The following is a 20,088-nucleotide window of genomic DNA, read 5'->3' on the forward strand; positions in this document are numbered from 1 at the left end:
CGCTCAGGCTAATTTAGTAAATTTGAGTGTTCACCCTCACAAGAGGTTGTGATTATACTTTAAAGTGGGTATTATGCCCTCCCCCTACACCCAAATAATATTCTAATTTCTTCCACACAAAAATATATAAACAGATATACATCAAATGAACACACAAATTCTGAAATATTTATTTCCCAAACAAATAAATATGAAATTAAAACTTTACTGGGAAATCTGGAGCTTGGTTTCTATACTCTAGCATATGAGTTTGTATTTTGTGCTCTTAACGCCTGTTCTCTTTTTAACAAGGCATACCCAGTGATGTTTCTACTGAGATCACCAATCGTTCATATTAGATTTAGTTTGCTGTACTTGTGCTGCTGGCACTAATCAAGATACACATTCAATTTCAAATTCTTCTATATTTATAGAGCAATTTAAAGCTTTCAATTTTGCTTTATGTATATATACTTCATTGATCCCTTAATACTACTAATTTTTCTAAACCACTGAGAGTCACTCCGCCCCCTCCCCCTAAGTAGGCTTAGCGCACGCCTCGGAGTCTGTGGACCACAGTTTGAGAACCACTGCAAGACAGAATGCTTGCACAAAACAATCCGCTAATACATATTAAAGTTCACTTCACTTTAATGTGCCATTCACCACCATCCGAATGGAATGGTTCACCACTCTGCTGGGTGATATAATGCAACCATACCATGTTTTACCCCACGCTTGTTTAACGAAAAAAACAAAATACTCAGCGCAAAATTCACTATTGCTTAAGACCAGTTCTTCTGCTAATTCTTCTTTTACCAACTCATCTTCTAAAGGCTATAATGGACAACCCTCCATTTTGTAAATGTATTTCAAATTAAACTTTACATTAAAAGAAAGGTTTTCGAGAATTCATTAAAAAAATAGTTCAACTAATACTTTCATTGGTTTCTCACATCAGGATTGCCTTCAGTTTGAAGCACCCACCAGTGGCACAAAGCAGTATGAGCTTTCAGAACCTGACTATCAAACAATGATCAGGAAGAGATATAAAAGGATGGCCCAACCAAAAGGTGAACAACTGAGACTGCAGACTCCTCCTTTACCCACACCATCTACTCAATGGCAGTGCTTAGGAAGACTACCCAGCAGCTCCTTGTAGCAAAAGAACCTAATCGAATTTCCAAAGGAGCGTTGTCTCCTCTTTTCCCCACTTCAGTGTCTAGCTTTGCTCCCTGCAGCTTCAGGAATGTCAGCAATACATTATCACTATTTGGGAAAACATTACCTCCATCTTGTGTACATGAACAGACCAGGGGCTTGCATAGCCCTCCATACTCTGGCTCGCTCACATGCACTAACTGTACCACACACGCCACGTACATGCACAACATACACTTACGATGCTCACACAATGATTTGGGCTAGTGCATTGTGAGAGAACAGGGCTGATTTCAGAGGCCCCCTAACTTTTTGCCCCCATTTTCCACTTTTTGCTGGTGTTTTCCTGACTCTGATGGTGCCCTGGGTACTGCTAACCAGTCCCAAAGCCTGTTCTCTGTGTAAAATCAGTATGCAAATTAGGCTAATTATAACTGGCTAAGTCAACCTACCTATAAGTCCATAGTATATGGTAGGGCATGTAGGTTTAGGGACCCAAGCATAGGCAGTGCACCCATAGGTGCACTGCTGAGGTGCCCAGTGTCATTTTAAAGGCAGGCCTGCCTTGCTGGCTGCTTTTAAATTAAAGTTATATGCAAAATCGACTTTGCAATTAAACGTAGTTCCAAAGTCTTAAACTACCTTATTGTTTACATACAAGTCACCCCTAAGGTGTGCCCTATGTGCCCCTAGGGCTGGGTGCCATGTAACTATAAGCAGGGACCTTATAAAAATAGTTTTATAAGCCCTGGTGAGGTAAAACAGCCAAATTTGTTTTCCCTCATTGTAGTGAATGGCCTCCATAGGCTAGAATTGGGAGACTTTATTTTAATTTTTAAAGTCCCCTTAAGTAACAGATACCAGACGTTTGGTATCAAATTAATTGCTATAATAAATCCCACAACTACTAGTTGTGGGATTTAATATAACTTGTTCAGGTAAAGAGTTTTAAACTTTACCTGAAAAGTTGCCAACTTCAGCCCTGCAGTGTTTTTGCTGGTGTGCTCTGATTGGCCAGTCTCTGGCAGCCTGGCCAGGCTGTCTTGATGAGGTGTGAAGTGGCTTGGCTCCACACAAAGAGATGTGCCTGTGGGAGGAGATCTCCCCTCAGCAGATGGTGAAGCAGGAAGGGGGAGGGCTGCCAAACTGGTCTTCAAAGGCAGAGAAGGACATTTGGAGCAACCCAGCAACACCCTCACATCCTGCAAACCCAGACAATTAGGTGCCCCCTTGATTAGATTAGGAGAGCGCAGGAGAGGGGTGTGTTTAGGATTTTCAGCCACACCAGTGGGTGGACTCAGCCAGATGTAACCTCCAAAACTCACTTTCAGCCATGATGGATGTTTGAGGAATGTTGCTCCCTGGGATTGATTTTTGCCACACTTCCCAGGAAGTAGTCATCACAGGGGGAAGGACCCTGCCCCTGATTGGAGAACCAGGACCCCCCTGTTTTACACCCAGGAGCAAGGATAAAACTGGCAGACCTGCACCCACACCTCAGTTCCCTACCAGATCCCTACCAGGAAGAACTACAGAAGAAGAAGGACTGCCCTGCTGGACCCCTGACCTGCACCTGGACACTGCACTCTAAAGGACTGAAGAAACCAACCAGCTGACCACTGTCCAGTGGCCAAAAAGGAGTTTGCGCCAGGTGCATTCTGGGAGTTGTAGTCCACACCCCCAAGGAGCATCTCAGAGCCTCTGGAACCTTGGGGTGAGCTGTGGACCCCAAAAGTACCTTAAAGGAACATCTGGAAAAAGATCCAGAAGTTTGGAGAACTTTTGGAAAAAAACTCCATAGAAGGACCGACCCGCCGCGGCAACTCTAGCCGGCTTGCCTCAACGGCGACCCGACCTGACTTGCAGGTTCGTCCTGGTGAAGAAAATCTCCAAAAAAAGAGACTAAGGGGGTTATTACAACTTTGGAGGAGGTGTTAATCCGTCCCAAAAGTGACGGTAAAGTGACGGATATACCACCAGCCGTATTACGAGTTCCATAGGATATAATGGACTCATAATACGGCTGGTGGTATATCCGTCACTTTACCGTCACTTTTGGGACGGATTAACACCTCCTCCAAAGTTGTAATAACCCCCAAAGTCCGAAGGTAGGAAGTTGACCCGGACCTCCCAGCCAGCGTATCCGAGGAGGGCTCCAAGGACGTCGGATTAAGGTCCAGGTTTGCCCCGGTCGAAGGATTTTCACATTGAAAAAACGACTAAGTCCGAAGGTAAAAATCTCCACGAGGGCTCTTGCGACTCGTATCCGAGGAAGAGTTCCAGGAGGTCGGATTGGACTGGCAGGTTCGTCCCGCTGAAGAAAATCTTCAGAAAAACGACTAAGTCCTAAGGTAAACTTTTGACCGAGGCCTCCTGAGGGCTGTAGCCGAGCCGGGCTCCATTGCGGTCGGCCTTAAACTTTGACTTTGCCCCGGTTGAGGTACGACCAGATTGGCGCTTTTTGTTTCTAGGCGCTAGAAAACAATTCTTTAAAAATTCATATCTCCGGTTCCACTTCTCCGATTCTATTCGTTTTTGTGTCATTTTAAAGATAAAAATATAATCTATTTTTATAAATTGATTTTGGATTTTTAAACTGTTTCCTGTGTTTTTTTTAATTACTGTTTTGTGATATTTGAATGCTTTACACTCTGTCTCCTAAGTTAAACCATGTCGCTTGTCGCCAAGCTACCAAGGGTTGAGCTGGGTTTAATTTACTAAGACCTAACTGGACCTAAGTGGAGGTTAGTGGCCTATTGCTAAGTGTAGGTACTTACCTGCCCTTACCAATAACCCATTTTCCAACATGTATAAAGGCCCAACTTTACATGATTTAGCCAATAGGCGTCCACTCCAGTGACACAGATGAAAAGGTCACAACTACTGACTAACAAAACATGGTATGTTGCTACCACCGTGCTTCATGCTAAACCAGAGGTCTTCAAACTTTTTGATGCTGGGACCCCCTCTCAAAATGTTTTAAGGAGTAAGGATCCCCTCTGACAAATATCTCTAGAACCTGATACTCCTCATTGACAATCATAAACGTTTCCAATTTCCACAGCAAATCATTTTTACTGTGAGGAAATAATATTAAACAGTGTTTAGCAAACCAAAGTTCAGTAGTGTGGGGGCGCGGTCAAAGATGTGGCTGAAAACTAAGGTCCGAATATATGAGGAATTGGTGTAGGGCAGTGGTGCAAGTCTTCTTGCTGCACTGCCCTACGGCAATATAAAAGGGCAGGAATGGACCGTATTTATGAAATACAGTGCCTTCCTGTCCTTTCCCCCTGTGCTGGTGCAAAAATTGCTACCTAGCGCCATAGACAGGATTGTTTTTGTGCAGGAAGGGGTACCTTCCCGCACAAAAACAATCCAGAGAGGCATTTTCCTCTTTCTATATGTGAGGCAGATAGCAACACACATAGAAAGAGGAAAAAACAAGGAGAAATTAAAACAATTTTCCTCATTACGCCTGCTCTGGGGAGGTGTACGATTTTGGCACTGCTCCAGTTTATGTGATTTTGTAAATCTAGGGCAGCGTCAAAATCCATTGTGTTGCGTGGGAACACCCACCACAATGCCCATGGAATGCCTCCTTGACGCAAAGTAAGGCAACACAGTGGCTTGCGTGCGTTGCCTTTCTCCATATCTATGAGGCCATGCAGGGTGGCTGTGCATCGCCTCAGACATGAATGAGAGGCTTGTGCTGTCGGAGCGTCAAATTAGTGATAATAATCCCCAAAATATTCTGTACGTTTTTTTTTTTTTTTTTAAGTCTTTCACCATCAGGTAGCTACATATAAAATAACAGCAGCTTAAATGAAAAAATAAATAAAGAAAGTCGTTTCTCAGTGGGCAATGCACTGTAGTGCATTGTGAAACATCTATTAGTGCACTGAAGAGGTCTGTGTGTAAAGGAAAAGCAAAATAATTAAATCTTGGTTGGTGCAGTGGAGAATAGTGACTTGTGTATTTTTTGTGCCACGAGGTCAAAGCCTATGACAGAAAGCACGTGAATATGTGGGGCATTATTTTATACTTGTATTACACACAGTGTAAGATAGGGCACTACAAAAAGGTTTAAGATAAAAGGATGCTTTCACAATGTAGATTTAATCAATCAGAACATTTATAGAGCGCGCTACTCACCGAGAGGGTCTCAAGGCGCTGGAGAGAGGAGGGGGGGGGGGGGGGGAGTTACTGCTGCTCAAAAAGCCATGTCTTGAGGAGTTTCCTAAAGGCGAGATGGTCCTGGGTAGTTCTTAGGTGTGCTGGGAGGGAGTTCCATGCTTTAGCTGCCAGGTAGGTGAATGATCTTCCTCCTGCGGTGGTTCTGCGGATCCGTGGGACAGTGGTGAGGGCGAGGCTGGCTGAGCGGAGCTAACGGGTGGGCGTGTAGAACAAGAGGCGGCTGTTGAGGTATTCGGGGCCCATGTTGTGGAGTGCTTTGTGTGTGTGGGTGAGGAGCCTGAAGGTGATCCTCTTGTTGACGGGGAGCCAGTGCAGGTGTTTCAGGTGGGTGGATATGTGGCTGTGGCGAGGGATGTCGAGGATGAGGCATGAGGAGGCGTTCTGTATGCGTTGTAGATGTTTCTGAAGCTTTGAGGTGGTACCTGCGTATAGGGTGTTTCCGTAGTCCAGACGGCTTGTGACGAGGGCATGGGTAACTGTCTTTCTGGTTTCGGCGGGGATCCATCAGAAGATTTTTCGGAGCTTGCGTAGGGTGTTGAAGCATGATGACGAGACGGCGCTAACTTGCCTGGATGAATCCGAGGTTGCGTGCGTGATCCGAGGGGGTTGGTGCGGTGCCAAGAGCGTGGGCCACCAGGAGTCGTCCCAGGGGGATGGCGATTGTCCGAGGATGAGGACCTCTGTCTTGTCTGAGTTCAGTTTTAGGCGGCTGAGCTTCATCCATTCCGCGACATCTTTCATTCCTTCCTGTAGGTTGGTTTTGGCGGTGGTTGGGTCTTTGGTGAGGGAGAGTATCAGCTGGGTGTCGTCGGCATAGGAGATGATGTTGATGTTGTGTTTGCGTGCGATGGCGGCGAGGAGGCTTGTGTAGATATTGAAGAGGGTTGGGCTGAGCGAGGATCCTTGGGGTACCCCGCAGATGATCTTGTTGGGTTCTGAGCGGAAGGGAGGGAGGTGGACTCTCTGGGTTCTGTCGGAGAGGAACGAGGTGATCCAGTCTAGGGCCTGTCCTAGGATACCAGTGGTGCGGAGGCCGGTTATTAGGGTGCGATGGCACACGGTGTTGAAGGCAGACGAGAGGTCCAGGAGGATGAGGGCGGTTGTTTCTCCGTTGTCCATCAGAGTCCTGATGTCGTCGGTGACTGCGATGAGGGCGGTTTCTGTGCTGTGGTTGGCTCGAAATCCAGATTGGGAAGGGTCGAGCAAGTGGGGAGGAGGGGTCAGCTGGGAGGCGGGAGGGAAGGAGAGCAAATGGGAGCAGGGGGGGCGGGGCCGCAAGGGTGGCAGCGGCGGGAAACAAAGCGCGAAAGAGGAGAATGGAAAAATTAAAACAAAGTGAGGAACGACAACGAGGAAAAATTGCAAGGAAAAATGCAATAACTACCTGGCAGTGGCCTGGGCAGGCGGAGCTGCAGCGGCGGGGAAGCGATCTACCCGAGGGTCAAGGGTCGCTCTCACTGCCGCGCAGTGGCCGCCATAAGAAGGGAGGGGGGAGAGGAGGGGTCAGCTGGGAGGCGGGAGGGAAGGAGAGCAAATGGGAGTGGGGGGCAGGGCCGCAAGGGTGGCAGCGGCGGGAAACAAAGCGCGAAAGAGGAGAATGGAAAAATGAAAACAAAGTGAGGAACGACAAGGAGGAAAAAATGCAAGGAAAAATGTGATAACTACCTGGTAGTGGCCTGGGCAGGCGGAGCTGCAGCGGCGGGGAAGCGACCTACCCGAGGGTCAAGGGTCGCTGTCTCTGCCACGCAGCGGCCGCCATAAGAAGGGAGGGGGGGAGGAGGGGTCAGCTGGGAGGCGGGAGGGAAGGAGAGCAAATGGGAGTAGGGGGGGTGGGGCCGCAAGGGTGGCAGCGGCGGGAAACAAAGCGCGAAAGAGGAGAATGGAAAAATGAAAACAAAGTGAGGAACGACAAGGAGGAAAAAATGCAAGGAAAAATGCAAAAACTACCTGGCAGTGGCCTGGGCAGGCGGAGCTGCAGCGGCGGGGAAGCGACACACCCGAGGGTCAAGGGTCGCTGTCTCTGCCACGCAGCGCCCGCCATAAGAAGGGAGGGGGGGAGGAGGGGTCAGCTGGGAGGCGGGAGGGAAGGAGAGCAAATGGGAGCAGGGGGGTGGGGCCGCAAGGGTGGCAGCGGCGGGAAACAAAGCACGAAAGAGGAGAATGGAAAAATGAAAACAAAGTGAGGAACGACAAGGAGGAAAAAATGCAAGGAAAAATGCAATAACTACCTGGCAGTGGCCTGGGCAGGCGGAGCTGCAGCGGCGGGGAAGCGACCTACCCGAGGGTCAAGGGTCGCTTTCTCTGCCGCGCAGCGGCCGCCATAAGAAGGGAAGGGGGGGAGGAGGGGTCAGCTGGGAGGCGGGAGGGAAGGAGAGCAAATGGGAGCAGGGGGGGCGGGGCCGCAAGGGTGGCAGCGGTGGGAAACAAAGCGCGAAAGAGGAGAATGGAAAAATGAAAACAAAGTGAGGAACGACAAGGAGGAAAAAATGCAAGGAAAAATGCAATAACTACCTGGCAGTGGCCTGGGCAGGCGGAGCTGCAGCGGCGGGGAAGAGACCTACCCGAGGGTCAAGGGTCGCTGTCTCTGCCACGCAGCGGCCGCCATAAATAGGGAGGGGGGGAGGAGGGGTCAGCTGGGAGGCGGGAGGGAAGGAGAGCAAATGGGAGCGGGGGGCGGGGCCGCAAGGGTGGCAGCGGTGGGAAACAAAGCGCGAAAGAGGAGAATGGAAAAATGAAAACAAAGTGAGGAACGACAAGGAGGAAAAAATGCAAGGAAAAATGCAATAACTACCTGGCAGTGGCCTGGGCAGGCGGAGCTGCAGCGGCGGGGAAGCGACCTACCCGAAGGTCAAGGGTCACTCTATATTTAAGTAATATCAGAGCCAATGTAATGCCATATTTAATAGCTGTCCCTTCAACACCTCCAGGCGAATTAAGCGCTATGTAAATAACATTACAATTAAAATCACACACTTCACAGTACAGTTGTTAACTCTGCACTACTCAAAGAATACATGTTTGTCATAATAACGCTTTGAGTGACTGGATCATTTAAAGCCAAGAACCAGCTTGCAAGCATCCTTTACAGTTGCAGAGCAACTCGTAGCTACGTTTGCATTTCATTCAGGAAGCAGGCACCCTGGCATGAAAGCGTTTTTAGCTGTCTGGCTTTATTTCCCAGCACAGGAAACTCAGTAAATCAAAGTTCAGCTGAGGCATTTTAATGTTGGGAGAAGTGAGGCTGGGGAAATGCTCGACCCCCTGCCCATGTCTCCACGGCCCCCCTGGGGGTCGCGACCCCCAGATTGAAGACCTCTGTGCTAAACATATGACAGGGCCAGTAATGTGCTGTCAACGGAATGAGGGTTCACCTGGGTGCCCTTCAAGATCCAGGACCATTCTCATGTTAAAGGAGAGGCCTGGATCTTTGCACACACACTAGATTAGTATGGAGCTAGGACGAAAACAGAATACTGGACACTTGCAGTTGGGCGTTCAGCACAGCGGAACATAACAGTGCACCTAGCAGGTGACATTAATGTCCCAATAGTGTTATCTGTTTGGATGGACACATACATACCCCACATGGAGGTGGTAAGCACTATAAAGATGATGCATTGCAATATGCTATCTCAAATGCAAATAATGTTTATTTCTACAGTTTTAAAATCTCAGGTTGCATTCTATTTACCTTTTGATTTTATATTCCTAATACACTGCATGAAAAACTGAGCTTGACTTAAGCAATTATTTCCCTCTCCTTTCTATCTAGAAGCCCTCGCCATATCCTCCAACCCCTGCATTCTTTCATCTGAGTGTACCTTACTCCTATTAGCAAGCCCATACTTTACCACTGTATTTCTGCAATTGCCCACACCTCACTTCATATATAGCATTTCTCCTTCTCTGGAACCAAATGTCTGCAACCTAACAGTTAAATAATGTCCTCTAGGCAATCTATTAATCGCACCAATTATTTTCGTGAACTCAGTAATGATCACAACTAACTCCTATATGTTTACTACAAAGAAACTGGAGTGAAAGTAAATGCATTGAATGGTTTACTTGAGAAACCCAATGACCAATAATAACCACTGGATGAATCCACTAACCTTGAGTGCTGAAGTTGCATGCTACTCACAGTAAAGTACTACGACACCTCGTCAGGAGTAGTAGGAGCTATATAAATGCAATTACTTATTTGCTACAATTAATTTAACACAACTAAGGGAAGTGAGGCTAGCTGTATTAGATTATAGGGATTTGAAAGAAAGATGGAAGGTAATTTTAATTAAATTGCTGAGATGTGAGTAAGGCTGGTAATAATTCTAACTATGGTCTTCTATATCTCTGAAACTGATATAGTCACTCACAAGCACTACGAAAGGCTTACATTAACCTAAGGTTTCCAAGAATTTAGGAAAGATTTCCTATGTCTTCCTGATTTGGTTAGATATACTGATAAATAAGGCAGAATTCTGTAGATTAATAAATAATCAACCATTGTCTGCTGTAGTCTCCCAAAATACATTTTGCATTCCTAGGCAGTCTGTTACATATTGAATGCCGATGTACATTTTGCAGAGCAGTGTCCTTTACACATTCATTGGTGGCTGCGCCCTATTCAGTGGTTTACCTTGCCCCATTAACTGGGCCACCACCACAAATACTACTCACATTGTCAGTTTCTAATTTAGCCTGCCTTACTTGTATTCCATGCTAATAATGTTACATTCACTGTACCTGTTAGGAAGCCATCTATCCATGATCAAGTCCGAACACATGTTGCACTTAGAGCACCCAGATTCAACTCCACATTACAGCCTGTGTAGCTGCTTCACCCTTCACTTGCTTGTGTTAAAACAGTTAACCTCTTCACTCATATGAGCATCATACGGATACCACGCGTGAGGCCTTACACCGTAGAGTCAACTAGTTTGTAAACGAGGTCTTCACTATTAATAAATAAATAAAAAACACAACATTTAACATAGATTGTACACATGAAATACATGCTGAACAGCAGTATGTAGCTTTTAAAATGGCATGGAGAAAATGAATTAATTAAAAGGCATCCTTCAGCTATGCCCTTTATCTCTTATGCTTTTTGTCATTGCTACGGAGATGCTGGCATGTTGGCGAAGGGAAAAATTGCGATTAGAGGATTTACTTTTAAAATGGGCCATTTGCTAATCCCTATGTGCGTAAATAATATTGTAATTTGTAAAACAAAATATATATATATATATGGATATATATATATATACATTACCAACAATCCTCCTGTTACGTGATCAAGGCTACGGCTGAAACGCGTTGTTCTGGGAGGAAGCATTGGTGAATAAAGTCTTTTGGACCTCCACTTGGTGTCCGGGAACTTTCTGCATGTAACAGGAGGATTGTTGGTAATAATATGTGGATGGCTAGGTCCACGCCTGGACCGCTACTGAAATAGCAGCCTCGGATGTCTGGCAACGTTGGTGTATTATATATATATATATATATATATATACATATATATATTCCCATTTATGTGCAAAATAATAAAATTTGCTAGATACTCTGGTATGTCCATAAACTACGAGTTGTGACGTCTGAACTTATCCCACCAACATTTGCCACAGTAAGTTAAAATTGGGATTTCCTGCTGCACTATGACACAGTAGGTATATGGATACACAGGGACTGTGAAGTAGTAATGTATGAATATTATGGGCCAGTAGTGGAGGAACTTAACAGAACGTAGACATCTGAAATAAATTTCCACTCCATGGTAGGTCGAATATTGTTGATTAAATGTTGGTATCTCTAGATTTCTATATTCATTTGTCAATACTCTAATTTGCCTAAGAGCTTCTTTAGTACTCTCAAATCGCTGGGAAACACGCATGTTAGTGTACGACAGAGGTGGATTCAATGATCCTGTTTAGGAAACCTACTACCTGGCCATGCAAGGCCTTTATGCACGCTACTGGTTTCACCTAATTCACGGAAACCCCCACCTGAAACTAGAAAGGGAATAAATTGATAAGGGCACCCTTCAAACCTAAATTCCACTGGGAATGCAGAGACGAGGTCGGAAGTGGTCAGGGTTGAGATGAAATGCTGGACCGAGGAGAGGATGTGCAGTAGAGAGGATATGAGCATGAAATATTCGCCAAGCCTCCCTTTGATATGTGATCCAATACTGCCCTTGACAGAGGAACGGATGGTGATAGCCTCCATAGAAAAGGCAAACATCCTGAACTAGGGTCATCTATGCAGAGAAGGCATATTTTTAACATGTGCCCAATAGAGGTCATATGAATTATCCACGCCATTAGATACATAGACATAGATACATTTGTGCCACACTGCACATTCAAACATGCCAGACTTTCAAAGCAGACCTGTCAAATTTACACTTCTATCTCCATGACCTGAGCTAATGGGTGACAAGACTGTTTATGCTGCAAAATAATTTTAGTTAGACACTGCTATAAAAGATAAGAAGGGATGGGAGAAAGATATAGGCATTTTAATAGGAGTTTAGTGTTGGTCTTATTGTTGTACTCAAATATCAAAGACATCCACAAATAACAGACATATGCTGTTAATTTTTAAATATCTGCATCGTTTACATGATAGACCAGAGAAAATACAAAAGGTTAAGATGCCTTTTAGCCATAGATGCCAGAGATGTGTAGAACCACATGCGACATTTATACACTTAACATAGAGGTGTCCTAGATGGAGGTTTATTGGAAACAAGTGTTTTATGTGCTATCAGTAATAGTGTCCAGAACATCTGTGGCAATGGCATTCCTAGTCACTAAACGCAGGGTAGCCATGACCTGCCTTGAAGAGTCAGACTCTCAAATAAAAGACTGGTTTGGGGGCATGGCTATATGTAAGGAAATAGCTGAAATATGCACAACACTACAACCAATAAAGTCACCAATGAAAGGCTTATGGAGTCCCTTAAAATTATAAATAAATAGCAGCTGTAGAGAGCTAGTCAAACTTAGAAACTATGCCTGGAAGACAGAAATGACATAAACCAATTGTAGAAATGTATCAAGTTATGAATTAAAATATGGGAATGGGGGGTGATCAAAAAGCATTACTAGAGGGCAGGCACTTACTATCACACTATCAACAGCAAAACATTGTTTATGTCTGTGATGTTAATAATTATTTGATATGAAAGATGGCCTGTATATTGAAGGGGAGGCTGTGCACCGATATCAAGATAAAAATGTGACTTGAATAATGTTCTTATATATTTGTGTGGTGCTATATGGCGATGAAAAAACTTGTCAGACAACTGTACGCAAGTTAAATTATAATTTAAAAATAATGAATGAGAAGCTTCTAACTGGGGAAACCCACCAGTAATCTGCTGCTTTGACCTGTTTGCATCTGTCTAAACAAGGAGGGCAAGGAATATAACCAGGGACACCCACTTCCCAAAATTCAAATAAACAACAAATACACTGGTTGTGACAAAGGTATGTATGTATAGTTTACCTGCCTCAGACGGAGTCGCTAACCTTGAGAATAACGTTTTCTATGGTGTTACCCATGATTTCAATCGATGGGCTCACAACCTGGGAAGTATCGCCGACCCCTGTAATGGGATGGATTACACAATATCCTCATTGAAGATGAGGTCTTAAAAAAAACATCAGAGGAGGTGAGATTAAACGTGAACACCAGTTGCGTACACTTTGAAACTTTTGTATCAGTAAGGATGGCTTGTCATCACTGGAGTACTCCCTTTAATAAACAGTTGCGGTAGCCCAGAGACATACAAGTGTAGGCAAAAGGCCTATCCCAATTTTTGCTGCTCTTTCACCTGTTATAGTAACAATGGTGGGTAGCATTCACACTAAACCTCTTTGGTGCATTTCTTCAATGAGAGCACTTAATGTATAAATGTAAACTACCCTTGACAGTGTCTTCAATCAGGCTATGATAGAGGCCAGTATTTCATAGCCTCAGTTGATACTTCCAAGACTTAGTCCATTGTCTAAACACTTGTTCACAACATAGAAAATTATTTCCTCAAAGTGAGTGACTCTGTGTAAGGCAGATAAGCTGTATATACCTACATAACATAACAACTTTGGGTCTGCTCTTCGGTTATGGGAGATCCAAGTGCTGAGAGGTCAGAATGACTTAGTTCTTGGTACCAAACTGAACAGATAAGTCAGAAATTGCTAATTGTTCCTGATGCTTCAGTCCGAGCTCCCATTCCTGTACCTGACGCTGTAAAGGTAGCGTAGTAAAGTGGATTATTATTTAGGGTGGGCAAGTCACCACCTGCTAGATGTCCCACAAATTAATTAAAATAAACCTGCTCAATCCCTGGTAACATGACACAAAGCAGCCATACTTAAATTAAAGGCAATGTGTAAAATACCTAAACAGTGCATACACAGTAGAATAAGTAACACAAAACACAACTAAATTCAGCAACCAAATTTAACACAAACGGGGAAATTTTATGAGTGAAATAGGACCAAAATAGCATATATCCAGTAGGGGGAACCAGAGAGATGAAGTTTTAAATATTTAAGTGAAAATTCAGCAAAAAACCACAAAGAGCCAATAATAGTCTATGGAAGCCGAAGACCTAATCTACGCACAATTGAAGGGTGAATGTGATGGAGCCCTGGTTGGATACACCAAAGTGGACTGATCCCAATGAAAGTCTGGAAGTCAAAAAGTTCAAAAACATTTCAAAGTCCTAATCCAAAAAGGGGCTTTGTCGTTTTTTTGAAGAAAGAGGTGTCTCCTAACTGTGGATCTACCAGTAAGATACCTGCTGCAGGTTGGTTCTGCTAAGGCTTTGTAGGTTTTGAGGCTTTTGCTTGAAAAAGCTTCTATGTCACACAACAGAAAGGGACTTTGTCCTCTTTCAGGGATGCTGGAGCCTTTCTAGGGGACAAATCTCAAATTCAATTCGATGCCATGTAACTGTTGGATGGGTACTTTTCGCGATGGGTTCCTATTTATCTAGACCTCTGGAACAAATGTTTTCAAAAAAAGTATATTTTTTCTCGGTGCCCAAACAACCACATCTTAGCCCCTCAGTACATCACCAGGTCATCTACAGACTCACAGGTTGTTAGTCAGAAGCTACCAGCAAATTTCAGTCCAAATTCCATTTGGCACTGGTCAGCTGGGAATTGTAGAGAAAAGGCCTCTTGCAGCTTTTTGTGTCCCTATAGCCACACAGTAAGTCACTCAAGTGCACTGTTGAGTCCACTTCTTTGTTCTCAGTACAAGGGGGAGCAGGTCCAATCCTTCAGAGCTCATCCCACGTCAAAGTCAGCAGGTCCATTACTCTTCTGCTCCTCTGAAGGTCCAGAAAGTGTTCTGATGCGGTACCTTGGTGATGCCATATTAATGCCTGGCTTAGTGGGTAGGGATGACTTCTGACCACTCCCTAACCAATGGGATAAAAGTTCCCACAGGCACCCTTACCCACCTTTTCAGTAGTTCCTGTCTGCCTCATTACAAACATACCCAAAATGCCACTTGCCATGGCAATGTCAAGGTGGTGATTCCTCAGCCATAGTAAACTTGGGCTCTGAAGGTTGTTGGTGTGTAGGGGACTGTATTATGGTAATCTCCAGCGTCGTCCTGCACCGAACACTAAAATTAAGCAGACTCTTTAACCCCAATAAACTAGGAGACAGGCATCTGGTAGGACAAAGGCAGGGTCCTACAACAACCAGACAGGGGATACACAATATTTGTCCTGGCATCCGCTTCTCTCCCTTCCAAGTGCGCGAAAGTGTAACATGTGGCTCCAACAGACTTATCAAGGAGGATCTGAAACTGCTGTTTGCCTACTGCCATTTGACCACTTTGTGAGGAAATGTAACTTATTCCGCATTGTTATTGTGAGACAGCACTGTGTGATAAACTCACAACACTATCTGGGGTCCAGTCAGACTTGTTTGTCAAACCTCAACTGCAGCCTGGGTAGCTGTGGCTCTAAGCAGTCAGGCTTCAACAAAGGCACCAAAACAATTGGACAAGAAAGACGACTCAAGAAATCAGAGACCAATTAATTTTTTTTAAACAAACACTATAATTTTATAGACACCAAAACAAAAAAGATCCACCAGAGGGTCCGGAGATACATTCAGGAAAGTTAACTGAAAATTTAACTGAGGTCACTTTCAGTCACTTTGGCCGACCAACCCCAAAGAACAGTTACCTCCAAGAAGAAGTAGTCTTCAGTCCAGTTCCAGTGTTAATGACAACTTGCCAAGGGCTTCTATGGAGTGGTCTTGATGCAAGGGATAGAGAAAGCTTAAGATGCTGAAGGATGTTGTGTGGTCAACAGGGTCTTCCTGGGGGTAGTCCTGGATCCAAGGTCCAAGTTGGGCAATTTTGGCCACAGGGGTCGATGTCCCTTGAAGCCCTCTTTGGTCCAGCAAAAGTCAAGTCACCACTGGACTACTGGTCTTCAAACATGATGAAACCAGAGGTTCCCTTCTTCTGGCAATAAGCTCTCCTTCTGGGCGACAAACAGCACTCCGACAACTCTTCCAGATCCAGCAGACCCGGGTGAAACTTTTGAGCATTGTGACTCAGTCTCACAAGCTGCACTGCGGCACTGAGCAACGATCCGTTATCTGGGCAACCAACATGCCCAGGCAGGCTTCTCCAGCTTTTGTGACCCAGGTGCTAGCACAAGAAAACAACCAACTGATTCTTGAAATATCCATTTCTGTCTGGGCTCAGTGGACGACTTCTCCATGAGCAGGACACCACTTTTCGCCAGCCCAAGGAGCAGCAGGTGCAGTCCACTTTGGTGCAGCCTTTTTTTTTTTTGCTAGGTCCAAGGTCAGCAGGGCAGTCTTTCTTCAGCCCTTCTCTGCAGTCCAGGTGAGATCTGAGTTATGGGGGCAGAGAAATCTCTTATGCCCAGAAAGTGTCCTTGGGGAGGTCGCGGTCACTAGCCAAAGGGCAACTTAGATTCCTCCAGCCTGATGACAACTTCCTGTGAAGTATTGCATCTAGGTATCCCACAGTGCTCTATTCTGCCCATTCCCAAGATAGCTGAATCCCTCTCTCGGTGTTTGGAGCTTGGTAGCCTACCATAGCAGTTAAAAGCCCATGAGAAAACTGGTCGGACCAGTGTTTTTCCCTCGCTGTCCCTGATCCCCTCCTGTCTACCTAAACAAAGCAGCAGCTCCTATCAGGTGTGCTTGCCACTTGCCAATCAAATATGACTTCCCCTTAAAAGCTCGCCTTTTGGGCTCACACCCTGCATGGCTTTTCCTGTCAGGTTTTAGAAATGTGCACTTTCCCACTGCTACACAGTGGGAAAGTCCTTGTGCTCCTCCTTTCAACATGGTGAAACTGGTATACACCTGACTGCTTTAGTTTGCCTATAAGAGTATCACCTGACTGCTTTATTTAATTTGCCTATATGGCACTAGTATTTGAAACCAGGTATACCTACGGCCTGTAAATTAAATGCTACCAGTGGGCTACAGCACTCATTGTGCCATCCACTGCAGTGGCACTGTAAAGCATGTCTCCAGGCCTACCACTGTAGCCTGGCTGTGCAGTTTTAACTGCAAATTCAAGTGGTCAAAATGCACCGTTTAACAGACCGAAGCTAAACCTTCCTTTTATATAATATGTATCTCACCCCAAAGCGGACATTATTGCCCATAAGGCATGGCACATGGTATTTAAACATAGGAAATATAAGAGTTTAATGTTAAACAAGTCCTTGCAATGAAAAAGCCCTAAATGCCATTTTTACTGTAGTGGGGTTGGCTGTATCAAAGGAAAGCACTGGGATGCAATATTAAAAAAACCAAATACAGTATCTCTGGAATGGGACTAGCTAGAAAAATAATTAAACAACTAATTTACTAATTAATAAAGATCCAATTGAATGGTGAAGTCTGATTTTATAGGAAAATCTATTTTAGAAAGTTACCTTTGCCCTGCCTCAAGTACCTGAAAGGTAATTCTGCATTTTTGCTTGACAGGTTTGTTGGTTCTTACATATAATATATGAAGCACATGTCAACATAGGGAAACAAAATGCCAAAACACTGCGTGTGTATTCACTGTCTGGTTGCTGAGAACTCAGATTTTGTAATATCAGATTTCAATCTCTGAGTTTGCTGGGGTTACACAAAGACTGTCTAAAACTGTATTTTAGTGTTAGTTGGGGATGGTCACTAGGACTACAATAGTACACTGCCCCCCGCCCACCCCACCGATACACACACACCCGCAGAGCCCACGATGAGCATGGCCAAAGACTTCAGCCATCTTGAAAATGCTCAAAGTGGGTAAGGTTGGCCCCGGGAACCTTTACTCTATTGACAAGGACAGTGTTTCCCAAACTGTAGGACGCAAGACAGTTTTTGGTGGGTTGTGAAAGTCCAAGCAGTAAATCAAGATGCATTTAAATTCTGCATTTATTTTGTCATATTTGTGGCAGCACTTCAAAGACAGAGGTCAAATGTGGGCTATGACTTCTGACAAATTGCTGCTTATTGTTTATCATGGGAATTAGTGGTTACAAACTCTTCTCGCTTTGCAGTCAGAGAAAGAAACATAAAATGAATTATGTGACAATCTTGCTTTGGTTAAAAAAAGTGTGAAGGAAAGGCAGTGGGACGTACCTTTTTAAAACTCATAATAAAATATAAATGAACTGTACACATTCAGCAGTAATAAAAATAAAAATTAGGTACATTTTTTGTAATTTCGAAGTGTGATGGAAACAGATTTTAATAGGATCAAGACACTTTACTTGGTGATGCACAAATAAATATTCACTGAAATCCAATTTTCCGACATCATTTGTGAGGAATATAGTTTTATCAGTAAAACTGTATGTCTGTACAAATTTGGTGGCAGTTTCAATTGAAAATGTACTATCTATAAATGACAGTGCACTACTGAACAATGCTTTAGTTACTTAGGTACTGCCTCATGTCCATTAAAGATTGGTGGGTCAGGAATGTTTGTTGTTCTAAAAAGTGGGTCATGGTTGTAAACATTTGGGAAGCACTGGTCTTGAGTGTCCCCAGGGGCCAGTCCCAACCACTTGCTTTGGCCAGGCATAAATGTGGCATCTCCAGGCACTTACTTCAGAACACTCCTGGACCTCTGCAATATCAAAAGAGGGCACAGCCTGATGTCTGAGACCCGAGAAGAGCCTAGACGACTGGACCTGCGCTCCCTCTTGCACCAAGGACAAAGTGGACTCAAAGGGTCATAAGGCTGACCTTCTGATAAAGATAGAGGGGCACAAGCTACAACTGCCTAGCTGATTGTGGACATGTCAGCCTTTGCCTGCCACCCTGTGGGTTCCTAAGAGCTTCCTCTGAGGTCTTGGGGGGCTTTAGAACTGTACATCGGTGGTGCGGTCGGACTTAAAGGACTAAAGCCAGAAGGTAAAATGTTAACCAGGAGGAACCTGGTTAGTGTATCAGACTCCAACAGTCAGCATCAAATTGTGTCTACATCTTGTTCTACTGCAACCATTGACTATATTGGGCACTCTGTGCTTCTGAGTGCTATTTCCACTTAAAACTTTAAAATATATATATTAAGATTTACCCTTATTGGATTTTTGTCTTTGTGGTGTTGTTTTATTAAAGTTTACCCCATTTTTTCTAATGTGCTTTGGGATTTTTATTGTTTTGTATTTTGACTTTATTATTGTTTTGGTACTGCATTAATTTTTTACACATTGTCTTTAAATTAAGCTTTGCTTTGTGCATAGCTACCAGGGGGATGAGCTCTGGCCTCAGCTAATAACCTATTTTCTTAAAGACACTCAGTGGGATCGAAAGCCATAGTTGGGCCATGCTCCACCGGAAGGACAGTCACGTTAAGAGGAAATAAATCCAGCACGCACCAAACAAAAGCATGGCAATAAAGAGTGATGATGAAGCCAAGCAAAGGCAAAGAATGGGCGGACTCTAAACCCCCTTTAATGAAAGGTATCGAAAGAGACAGCTGTACCAGGCAAGACCTTAATAGGATTAGAAGCGTCCATTTTCTCCTCAAAGTGCTGACATAAAGACCCTAACCTCGCTGGAGTGTTATTCCACTCCTCTTTGCCTCACCTCCCCCGCAGATTGCAGTCAGTAAAGTAAATATCGGAAATGAACTTCTCCCCTCTCTCCAGTGTGGTGCGACGGTTCTTCAGCACCAAAGGCACATGTGGCCCCGCCATTCCCGCTTAAGTATCTGCTTCGCATCAAGCTCTCCGACTTCTCTCCAGACTACTTCGCTCCTCCCAGGCTAAAGTTCGCACACTTAAATGTTCTCCAGTAGGAAGCTAGGACTGAACGTGTAACTAGCCTCTACATGGGCGTTCTTTAAACGATGATTGACTCTACCTTCCTCCCAGGTCTAAAAGGATTCAGGAATTTAAATCAGAAAAGGGGAAATAAAGAGAATTAACACCGACAGCTAGACGAAGCGAACGGGCAGATGAACTGGGCTAGCTCATGAGAGGTACACACTGTGACAGTCAGTCAATATGGCCCGCCCCGGAAGAGCTCGGAGGACCAATGTCTAACCGGCTCCAAGCTTCGCCGTCTGTGTATTTCTCCCGGAAGTGACAGTATTTGTATGCTTCCGTGAATTCTGGAGGCGAAGCAAGCATAATTATTAATTCAAGGCGGGGTATTCAATCTCTTGTCGTCAAAACTTTTCAGGAAAGTGAAAAGGTGATGGCGTAGCTCTGTACTTTCGGCAAACGCGGAC

General features: G+C 44.6%; 1 protein-coding gene across 1 annotated transcript in view; it reads right to left on the reverse strand.

Moving 5' to 3' along the window:
- Positions 1–19,879, reverse strand: part of MAN2C1 (mannosidase alpha class 2C member 1) — a 290,720-nt gene extending 270,841 nt beyond the window's left edge. Inside the window, exon 1 of the mRNA XM_069222163.1 lies at positions 19,443–19,879. Coding sequence (XP_069078264.1) covers positions 19,443–19,552 — 110 coding nt within the window. The 5' untranslated portion in view covers positions 19,553–19,879. The remainder of the gene's footprint in view (positions 1–19,442) is intronic.
- Between the last annotated feature and the right edge of the window lie 209 nt (positions 19,880–20,088).

The sequence above is a fragment of the Pleurodeles waltl genome, chromosome 3_1 (assembly GCF_031143425.1).
Source record: "Pleurodeles waltl isolate 20211129_DDA chromosome 3_1, aPleWal1.hap1.20221129, whole genome shotgun sequence".
NCBI lineage: Eukaryota > Metazoa > Chordata > Amphibia > Caudata > Salamandridae > Pleurodeles > Pleurodeles waltl.